The sequence below is a fragment of the Falco cherrug genome, chromosome 15 (assembly GCF_023634085.1).
Source record: "Falco cherrug isolate bFalChe1 chromosome 15, bFalChe1.pri, whole genome shotgun sequence".
NCBI classification, from domain to species: domain Eukaryota; kingdom Metazoa; phylum Chordata; class Aves; order Falconiformes; family Falconidae; genus Falco; species Falco cherrug.
The window spans coordinates 8,112,008-8,123,412 of record NC_073711.1 but is presented as its reverse complement, the minus strand read 5'-3'; the positions used below and the strand labels follow the sequence as shown (position 1 = coordinate 8,123,412).

General features: G+C 41.4%; 1 protein-coding gene across 8 annotated transcripts in view; it reads right to left on the bottom strand.

Annotated features, from left to right (window-relative positions):
* The window catches only part of KIAA1210 (KIAA1210 ortholog), a 74,874-nt gene that overhangs the window by 17,585 nt on the left and 45,884 nt on the right, over nucleotides 1-11,405 (bottom strand). For all 8 annotated transcript variants that reach the window (XM_055727431.1, XM_055727426.1, XM_055727427.1 and 5 more), the window contains 5 exons: nucleotides 7,891-8,103; nucleotides 6,676-6,778; nucleotides 3,986-5,578; nucleotides 3,077-3,228; nucleotides 2,290-2,395 (listed from right to left, as the gene is read on the bottom strand). In XM_055727431.1, coding sequence (XP_055583406.1) covers nucleotides 2,290-2,395; nucleotides 3,077-3,228; nucleotides 3,986-5,578; nucleotides 6,676-6,778; nucleotides 7,891-8,103 — 2,167 coding nt within the window. The remainder of the gene's footprint in view (nucleotides 1-2,289; nucleotides 2,396-3,076; nucleotides 3,229-3,985; nucleotides 5,579-6,675; nucleotides 6,779-7,890; nucleotides 8,104-11,405) is intronic.

Genomic DNA, 11,405 nt, shown 5'->3' with positions numbered 1-11,405 from the left:
TTGTTTTCAAAATTAATTTTAATGTTTTGGGAGACTTCCTTCTTTATAATAAACAAAAGCAACAATAAAGACCTTTGCATGCTCTCAACAGCACAAGGTAAAAACGAAACCTGAAAATGGTGGCTCATGCCTATTTGAGGGAAGATAGGTTCTGGAACAAACCCACCATTCTTAGGATGAAGTGGGAGAGAGAAAAGGCAAGCCAAGTAATCTTTCCTTGGTTATGACATGGTCTTCCACACAGCAGTAACAAAACAGTCACAGTCAGTGAAGTAAGAATCTGATTGCTTGGAATTCTCTTCTAAACTTAGCTGACCTTGAGCTGTCCTGGCTCTTGCAGTTGTGTGCAGGATGTATGTATTGCACAGAAACCTCAACCGTCCGTCAAGAAAACCACTAACAGTTAACGTAAGCCAAAAAGCACGATCCAAATTACTAACTCTTTTGGATACTAAACCTACATCCTTTCCACCACCAGCATCTTCAGCTAGACAAATGGCTGGTTGTGCTAATGGGAACCAAACCAGAGAAGAGGAGAGTTTACATTTGGGGTTCCCAATTTTCTACTTCTGTGCTTACAGTGCTGAACATTTCCTAAACAATAGGGCATGGCTTTCTGAGCAGTAGAGAAGCAGTGTTTTCCTTAACCATCAGCACTGGTCAGAGCTCTTTGTGATATTCAAGGAGTGGAAGACTACAATATGACTAAAAATGCTATCCCTGGAGGGGAGGAAACAGTCATTGGATGTCAGGAAACCAGGCCAATTCTTGGGAAGAGGTGATGCAGGAAAAACTGTAATTCTGCTGCAAGGACTGCAAGTGGTGTAAGTTCTAGTAAACAAGTAGCAAAGTACTTTGCAGAGTTCTGAATTTTAACTGAAGGCTGCTGGGATTCCAAGGTTTAGATGATTTCAACACACAGAAATCCAGTCTGCTTGTGCCAGCATTTCAAAGGAAGACCTTCTAATCTGAGCAAAAAATCTCAGACTCTTTACATTTCATCTCTCACTTTGTACCTAAAACCGTAAGACAAAGCTGGCCTGTAACAGAATCCTTTTAAAAAACTATTGTATCTTAATCACACACACAGTTAGCTGGCAACTGACATCAGAGCCTCTGTGTTGGTGCACATCTTCAGCTGGTCAGCTACCTGTAGTAAGGGAGAAATCCTATTTTGTAGGACCCGTAGATTCAAAACTGGATAACATCTCTATAAACAGCTACCATAGGGAGCAGGCACAGAGGTAACCCTAATATCTCTAATATAACATTTCTGGATGCTGGTGCATTATAAGGGCAAAGTGGCCAGGTGCATGCACTCTCTCTAGACAGTATCTCTTACTGACAGTGTCAGCAACCTGAAACAGAAAAGCCACTGCTCTGACACAATGGGGCATTTCTTATCTTCTTAGGCAGTATCTGAAATCAATAGCTTTCAGCTAGCACAATATGCTTTTAGAGCTAAAGAACCAGCTTATCTATATCTAGCTGGAGCGTGTCTCTGAGGTTTGGCACCACACTGAGTAAGCAGGGAGGGATATGCTGCAGCCCAGCAGTAGCCTTGGAAGAGGTATGTGAGTCACGATGTCTGAGTCACACTCTCCCGCGGCATCTGTCTTACAGAGAATCACAGCTGAGAAACACAGCTAACAGGCAGGAGAGGGGCCATCCAGCCTCTGTGCTCACCTGAGGGGGGAACTGTCTCTGCCTACATTATTCTTGATACATGTTTATCTATTAAACACATCCCACAATGGCAACTGAACACGCTCTGCAGGCAACCTATGCTATTCTGCGCTTCACCACTTTTATTGTTGGAAAGTATTTCCTAATGTTGAAGCTAAACCTCCCTGGGTGCATTTTAAGCTCACACAGGCCATAAAGACTAGTCTTGTCCTGTGCAGCAAATGAAGCTGTCTTCTCTAAACTCCACTCCCATCAGTAATTCCTGGCTGACTAGAGGTCTAGAAGACCTGACCTTTTTTGCTGCTCTCTTCTGGACTCTTTCCAACTTCAACCACTATTCTTTAGTACTGACCTTTGCCAGTAATAAATAACCATACAATTTATATGTCATTCCACGAACTGGCAGTGGAGATAAAAGTTCCTCACTTGCTTTCTCTGTTAAGTAAGCAAGCCAAAGCGTTGACTTATATGCAAACTATAGTCTGAACAAGCTTTACATACAGTATGCTGATTATCAAAAAAGTAGTTATCTCCCCCTCCATTACCTGTCACCCACACCACTTAGTGGTGTAAACTATGTAAAGATACAAAGAAAGAGAGTACCTGCTGCAGCAGACACAGTGGTCTTTGTCTGCGTTTTTCTGTCCTGAGAGTTCAAGCTGGAAGGCATATTCTTCTTCAATACGTTCTCACTAGCACAGATCCCTTGCTACAAAAGGAGGAGAGAAAATAATGCAACTAAGAAACTCGCTGGCCACTGGCACTCATAAAGCTCCCCCTGGCAACATCTCTAAGCCTGACTGTGGAAATGCAGCAAGAGCCAGACCAGGGTGGCTGGGGACATCCTGTGGGAGAGACGGAGAAGGCAAGAAGGATGACAGCTGCTACAAATACAGGGTTACTTCACGTGCAGGCAAGATATCTTTCTCTCTTACAGACAGAGAATTGAGGAACTTGCCCAAGCTGCACAAAAAACTTGTGCAAGCGTGAGTGGAAAAGTCAAACTTTCAGTACACAGTCTCCAAAGCATAGCAGAGAATGCAGCCTATAGGTCACTAATATTGAGGAAGCTAATGCAATTCAAAGTAGCTCTTGGGCTACAAAAGTACATTCTGGGCAATAGGCAAGCTCTGAAAAGGTTCAGGTTTGAGTAGTGCAAAGGAACATATAGGAAGATCCAGCTCTGAAACTAATCACTGTGACAGCGTACATGTGTTTGCTCACTTGCATCATTTCTGTCTCAATACATCTGAGAGGCCAGTCTTTAAAACCTCTCTCCAAATAGTGCTCACAATATACCTCCCATGAAGATGATACTGAGTGGTTTGCAAAAGTACCCAGGCAATCTGGTGCACGATTCACAGCCATGCAAAATTACTTGGTACTCTACCTCCTCTTGATCCACTTTGGTCATAGCTTTGTCTTCAGCTTTATGTTCTTTGGCAAGAGGGTGATCCTGGAAACCCTTTTGTTTTAGTTTTGCCATGGAGACCCAAGCTGGTTCAGAGGAAGCTGTTTCCAAATGTGGAGAGGAGACTTTTTCTACAAAAGAAGCATTTTTGAAGTAAAGAAGGGATTTTTAGGTCAAGTCCGTCTAAAGCTAGTGTTTTTTGTTTTAAATCCTTCAGCATCTGTAATACCCTTTGAACACTGCGGAGATAAAATTACCTTCCCTGATGATTTTGTCCTTGGCAATAACTGTTTTCTGTTTATTCTGGAGTTTTTGACCTGACTCTGCTTCCGTTTAAGTCAATGGCAAAACTCCCACAGAGACCACTGTGAACCGGATTTTGCCTTTGAAACAACATCCTTACATTGCAGATTAAATGAGCATGATAACCATTATTTTTTCATGTAGGCCGTTAAATACAGGCTGCCTTTTCACTTTTTAAATATTTTAAATGAAGTGACTGTAGAAAAAAATCACACCTAATGCAACTCCTAGTTAAGGTTTTAGCTGCTGCAGTCTGGAAAATTAACTACAAAACAGCAGCAAGTTTTAAAAAGCTGTGTTAAAACTCCAACTATATGTGCAAGTAGGTCACACCAGAAATCTTTCAGAGGCCCTTAAGCTATTACTCTGTTGTTATTCTTGCTGGAACACACCCTTCATTAAGATAAGTCAAGAATTCTCTTGACTGGCCAAGTCATCAAGCCAATTAAATTATAGTGCTGACAAACTCAAGGCTGAATTTGGTCCTTGTCAAGAGGACTTTTATCTTTTGTTTTCCATTCTGCCAAGGTTCTTACATGACCACTGTTATTTACAATGTCTGGGTAAAAATACAGCATAAAATACCTGAAGGTTTATGACCATTTTGCTTCTTTGCCACTTCTTCTGATCTTGTCTTGGGAGAATTTTTGTCTTCTAGGAGATCTGTTTTTTTAACAAACGATTTTGGGCTGATAGGAAAGCACAGAGGTGGCTTCCCAGTGCCCACCAATTTCTGATCCTCTTTAACTGAAGCAGAAGCAGCAACAGGAACAGCTGAGGGGATCAACTTTGGAGATTCCGCACGGCTTTCACTCTGGTATTTGAGTAAAGAAGATGTTCTCCTTAGTCTGACCCCAAATGGGTTTTCAACGTTTTGTGCTTCATGGTCAGCCCACTCCACAGAAGTCAAATGAAAATCACTGTCCTTACAATCTCGATCAAATCTACCCGAGCTGTTTTTTGCCGATTCCTGGATGACTACATCAAAACGTGTGTGTTCTTTCATCATACCTTCAAACAACTCTGGTCTTATAGGGGACGTTGGGGAACTTCTGGTATAGGAATCTTCCTTTGAATTTGAACCCCCTGAAAGAGATCTTTGCCATGCTGGTGCAATGGTAAATCTGACTGGTTTAGCAGAAGCAGTCTTCCGTGGAGTTTTAACATTTTCATCTGAAGATGGACTGTCTTCCACTGTTTTTCTGTGAGAAGCTGTACTGCTTATCTGGTACTCCCTACTGTCATCAGCGGAAGAGATATTACTCTTCAAGCCAGCCAAACTGGAAGAGGCAAGACATCCAATGGAAAGTCTTTCAGAAATATTTGAGGTGTTGGCCTGTTGACTGCCTTGGTTACCCTTCGAAACAGGAACAGTTTCTGCTTTAAAACATACTTCCAATTTACTGGGAGGTAGCATGCAACCTGCTTCCAAGATAAATGCAGCAGTGTCTATTAATCTTTCTGCATTGCCTTTGGATGACTGAAATTCCATTCTTTCACAAGTTTCTTTGTCATTTCTTCTTACTGAGCTGTTTTCAGGCTTCAAAACAGCTACCGTCTTGATGTCAGAAGACTCTGAATCAATTACCACAATCTGTGAAGGGCCTGGCGCAGTACCTGAGACAATGTGGTTGGACTGATTCTCAATAGTACCCAAGCAGGCTTCTACTTTGCCAATAAACAGTAGATCCCCCTTTTCCTGGTCTTTAATGTTTGGGTCCACAGAATTTACTGAGGACCTTTGTGTAACCTCTGCCAATATATCCTTGCCCTCTGTTTCCACACCATTGCTAAACAAGTCAGCTGCTACTATGTCTGGAAACACAACAGCTTCTACTCCAATTTGTTGTGATTCTGGAAATGTAGATACTTCAGTATTGTTGTTTTGCTGATGTAATGTCAATTCATCAGCAGACTCATCTGAACAGTGTGACATTTTTGCACTGTGGTGCTCCTCCATGCTCACTGGAGAAGACTCAGGTTTCAGAAGGGGTGCAGCTGCTTTATAGTGATGGTCCATGCTGGGGAGGCATGTATCCTCTTGCAGCAAAGCACACGAGTCTTCTGCCACAAGTGTGGAATCATGAGAGTCACGGGCAGCATCAGTGGGACTTCTTACACCTTTTGTCTCCATAGGATCACCTCCCTTTGCACAATACCCCACCTGGGCTGATAATCCTATATTAAACACAGGAAAAGAGTGTGCACTTAAAGGTTACCATACAAGCACCATCTGCATCAGTAATTCATTCCAGTTAGTGCAGTCATTTAGCACACGTTCCTCAGGTGTCGGCACCATTGCCTGATAAATAAGGCTGTCGAAAGTGTATTTAGAAATGGGCTGTCCAAGTGAGGAGACTATAAAGGTTTTAGTTCAAACATATCTAATCCCAGGAATGACTGAAAGTTGTTGTCTGCTTAAGTGTACCAAATCAGTTGCTCTTCAGTTCTTTTCTGTGCATACCACTACCTCTAAGACTACCAGCCAGATTTCCCTAGACATTTCTTCATGTGTGCGCCTAGAGCAGCTGTCTAGAATGATCTGGAGGATTTTCTGTATTTCAGCAGAACATCTTAGCATCAGGTAGCTCTTCCTCCTGCAGCTCCAGCAGGGCTGCTGAACATCTGGATAGCTTAGATGTGTCTGCACACACAGTAACTCTGATGTGTGACAGCATCAGGTCCTGAGTCCGCCCTGACAACAAAGTGTCAACATTCCCACTACACTATAGCCTTATCATCAGCCAGTGCATTTGTAATGCAGTGTTAAAGAGAAAAGTCTTCAGTGCTGTTCTGGAGAAATTTCATTCGTTTTTAGAATTTAAAGATACAACTGTGTTACCACTGGCAATTAACTACTATTCACATGATAAGAGGGGAGGTGGCAAAGGAAGATATAGTAAACACAAGCCAATTAAAGTCACCTTACACACATAACAGATATAATGCTGAGGTTAACATTTTTCTGAGTATCACAGAACTCAGATCCCCAGTCAACGAGCTCTAGCCAACTGTGTAGCACACAGGTACTTCTGAACATGCAGCTTTCACCTCATGTATTTTTCAATGCTGCTCTCAAAGCTCACCATTCAGCACCACTGCGTTGAGTGGAGTACATGACTTTTCCATCATAACACTTCAACAGCCAGGACTGGTTTTATGATATAAAACCAAAAGATGCCTAGTTTGAAAGGACTTACAATGCAAATAGGTCCTGTCAGCTTTATAGGGAAGAGTTCACGGACCCAAAGTAGCAATACATAAGTCTTCATTACCTTCCCAATCACTTTTATGCTGGTCATTTGCAAGTAATTCTGTCGAATTTCCCTTCTTTTCTGGAGTTGCAGGAAGACATGCTTCACTTTCCAGCTCTTCCACCTAATGATGTGCAGTAATATCTTTTAATTAAAGAATAATGCACAAAAAATGTATTTTATACACACACATGTTTATGAATACTCAGAACATAGACGCAAAACCCCCATCCTGTAATTTACCAACACTGTGGGTAATGTACTATTTCAGTTAAGAACCTAGAAATCATTCGTGTTTAAAATGTCAAATGCAGCCCACTGATGTCTCTTGAATCTGAAACATTCTGGGATTGACATATTCTGAGTGAACAAGTACATTTTTAAGACATCACCAAAGCTAACTGGTGGCATAGAACAGACCAAGCCATTGAGAAGAGACATTACCACCGCTTCTGGTACCTCTGATTGACTCTCCACAATTAGCTTTTCTTCAGCAGTTGCACCAGCTGCAGCACAAAGAATATCCAGCAAAGATGTCATAAGGCCCAAATTTCAAGGAAACCTCATTCTATATTACTCTCATCCTGAATTCCCCTGTCGCGCTCCTCTCGACCTTTCTCAGGGCAGTGCACTTCTAAGTCCAGGACAGATTTTTGTGCATGATTCTCTGATGGAGAGGTGAACATGCAGTAGAGAAGCATAACTCCTTATTTCTGTTATGCTCCAGATCAATAACCTTTTCAATCTGGTGAACTTCACCTTCACAATGTGTTTCCTAGAAGCCAGGATGAGAAGCATCTCATCCTAATTTCCCACATGCAGAGCCACATTCCTTCCCAAAGTCCTTCAGTCTTTCCTTTGACAAACAAAGAATAAAGTTAAAGCTAATCTGAAATAGTTTGTAGAAATAGATTTAAGCTTATTTAAAACTGAAAACTAGGTTTTCAAACAACAGAAATGCTTTTACAAGTGAAGTGTAACCCACAAACTTTTTGGCTAAATAATGAAAAACCAAAGCTGCACTTTTCTTTAGCTCCCATGATAATGAAGTTTTCTGAGTCTTTCTTTGGTTGGTTGGTTGGTGGATAATAGGTGGTTTCCCATTTTCCAATGGAAGATTAAAAAAAAAAAGTAAAGGAATGTGGACAGGAAAGAAGAAGAAATAAATATTAAAGTAACAGTTAAAAATTCATATCCACTTCCTTCTGCGCAGTGATTCTTCCCCAGAAAACTTACCTGGGGAGTTTGCTGATTCTTGTTGGTAAAGCCTTTCTGTTTCCGTGGGTTTATGGCAATCCTGTGCCTGGCGGCTGAGGTGTCCAGGCAGCCAAGGGGACTGGCAGGGATGGTGAAGTCAACAGGAAGGCAGCTGCTGCCCCGAGAGCTGGGGGCCCCCAGAGTGGTGGAGGATGAAGGACTGATGGGCCTGGAGGAAGCTCCAGAAGGTATCTGTAAAACACAAACACGTCACTATACGTTTTGTTTGGCTTCCCCACATCTCTGAAACAATTCCTTGCCTAGCTCATTCCACTTCAGAAGCCTGAAATGGCTGTATTTCTGGACATAAATCCTCACTTTAAAATGCATGTCTAATGTCGTCTCTGCATAGAAATTACTCAGTTCTGTGTGTTCAGCTGTATGTTACACAAAAGTGAGAAATTCCTGTCTCTGCCTCTCCCACAGTAAGAGCCTCAGCTTGTCCCCCTCCCAGTTCTTAACCGGAAAACCATTTGCAATATATGTATACACCAGCAGGAGACACTGGTGCAGTTTTTATAGCTGCTTTTTCATCCCAACAATGTGACACATTGCAGGAGTACATTATTAAAAAGCCACAAAAGTAGCAGGGATGCTTGCTCCTCATTATCTGTATTTCTAAGAAAGTTACTAAAGCCACTTTGCTCTTTTAATATCCACTCTCCCAGGAAAATCAAATGCTCCTCTCCAACAAGTATCCCAGAACCATCTTCCAGACAGTGATGCGGATCTCACCCTTGCAGCAATGCTGCTCTGGGGATCTAAACAGCAGTAACCTTAAGTTATGCTATGAAAAATAAAGGGTTAACATAATTGTTTGTAGAGGGACCCCTAAACGTGCAGTTTGGTTCGTTGTGTTACTGCTTTCGAAACATAGACCAGACGTTGGAACATTGGCAAAATTTCACAGACATGCCAAACAAGCTTCATTCAGTGTAACGTACCTCCTATTTTGGCTTTGGCCATAAAGCTAGGTGAAACACAGCCATTTAACTGCACTTGGCATTCAGATTTTAGTTTTATTTAGGCTTAGGATATAACACAGCATTTAAAACATGTATGGTGATGAAGTTTTAAATATAATGAAAATATCTTCCTATCTGAGCTACAAAAATTGTCTAGGTACATTGCTTTGTGTTTAAGATAACTAAAAACAATTCCTTTATACTCCATTGAATTTTTTTAGTTCCTAGATCTGAAATAAACCACAACAGAATGTATTATGACAGATACAGACTCTTCTCATGAAAAATTTACATGCTATGAAAGACAGAAAGAAGAACACAGCTAGCAAATAAGCTAATTACTGTTATAATTCTACAAGATTAATGATAAACCTGGAAGGATCATAAGAACTTACAAAAACAGTAACACTGTTACTCATTTCTACATACAAGTTCTTCTGCCTTTCAATTATAAAATGACGGTTGTGCTTATTTAATATAAAAACACCTGCAGCTGAGCTACTGCTGTACACAAACAGCAAATTCCCTACTCCACTGAGGATTCAGGTATTTTTGTCTCTGCACACTGACAGTTGGTAACTTCTCTCAAGGACAGCGCAGCAGACACAAGATTTCCACATCAGTGTTTAAGTGTAAGATAGATTTGGTGTTTGTTGGTTATTGGGCAGATGCAGGAGCCTGCACAAGGAGAATGCTGCAGCTAGGAGACCCATTTCCTGAAAAGTGTTTGTGCCAGCCCCACGAGCTGAGACCCTGTTTTGGTTTTAATCAGTCCTGGTTGAAGATGCCAACAAGGAAGTTAGATTTCCATAAAGGTTATCTGGAAAAGGCAGGGTAATGCTGGCTAATGTCTCTGCGAAGTCACTTGCTGCTTGTTTTGAGTGATAGCCTCACATTTAGCTTTAGATTAGCCAGAAAGTAGGTCTTCATAGATGTGGAAAGCGCTGAGAAGTCACATGCATAACACAGCAGTGTTTCACGCAGAGGTGACAGCAGCGTGAAGCTCTTGGAAATCCCAGTGAAGCAGCACAGGGAAAAGAAATGAATTAACCATCATCTCAGCAAGATCCATGCAATGGTAAAATGTAAACTACTACACTGTGCGTAACTTCAGATTGCTTAGGCTCAAATCCTCTTTTTTCTTTACTATATTCCTGTACAACACTGTTAAATGGAATAACTGGTGTAGATTTCTTGGCGCTTTTCACAATTGTCCTCATCTTTGGGATGAGATTTTTCAGTTTATAATTTGTGTTCTGCTAGCTCAAATGCTGGTATTACATAGTTTCAAACGCTACTGCAAAAAATGATGATTATTTAGGAAAAGGGTTTTTATTTCATTTAAACATCTTGGCAAGATTTCTGCTAAGCCAGGCTCCTGACTAAGAAAAGTATTTGGGTAAAGGAACATACATGATACTATAAAGAAGCTAGCCAGATTCCTAGTGAGTTTGGAAGAAAAATGAAGACACTTTAAGTGGGGAATCCTGTGCAATACAGAAGAGAGAAAAAAATTTTCTCCTGTCCCTGCCTTTCTTTCTTGTAAGAGATGAGGTTGTAACACTGAAAGGGCTCAAAAGCTTCAGAACTGGATAGAAAAGGGCTTTTTGCACTGTAAGGAAAAACAGAATGTAGGCTTACAAAAATGGAGCATTTTATTCAAAATATAAGACAGGAGATAAGTTAATAAAATGTACATTGAAGTAAAGATAAAATATATAAAAGAAATTACTAAAAATAATTACGTTCCAAGTTACCTAGATCACTTGGGCCTCTAAAGTGGTGTGACTAGTAATCTGCTATGAGGGGGAGACATTGCTTTATCTTTCTATCCCTAAAGGAAAAGATCTAGGAATAACTGAGCGGGAGAGTGTCTGATCTCAACCACAGATAGGAAAGTTGAGCTAGCCTTGCCCAAAGGTTGCTCTCTTCCTTCTCAAAGGCTGGCCAAAGAGAGAGGGAAAGGGAAAGCTTCCTTAGCAGTGGGACTGGCACTAACTGACCCTCAAGGTCCTTCCCTGGCTGCTTAAGACCTTCTTAATCAGGGAGGAATCTTCTACATACCCTGCTACCTCCCCTTTACGTGTGGGCTAGTCTCAGTTTCACAAAGGGTTAGATTTTGTTCTCTCTGGTGAGCTTTTCAAACAGGGATTTTGTATGGAAGACTGCAAAGCTTGGGCTAAAAAGACCTGTAGCTGTTCTGGACCCATAATTATTCCCCTTCTCAGCTCTGTGGCAGATTACCTTGCTAGACAAGGACTATTCCATGAACCAATCAGCTCTACCAGAGCGGCAGCTGCCATTGTCACTGGCATTTGAAGACCTCATTGGCATAAATGTGGTCTGACTCGTCTTTTAGACATTATATTAACACTGGAGAAAGCCAATACAAGCAAATCTTGCAGGCTTGTCTTGAAAGCGTGAGATGGGCAGGAACTAATTAAGCTTCAAGCGGCAGGGACAGACTGTAAATTTTTCCAAGCTGGTCAAGGTTTAGATTGTGTTGGTCTGACAGGAGAACCTGATACT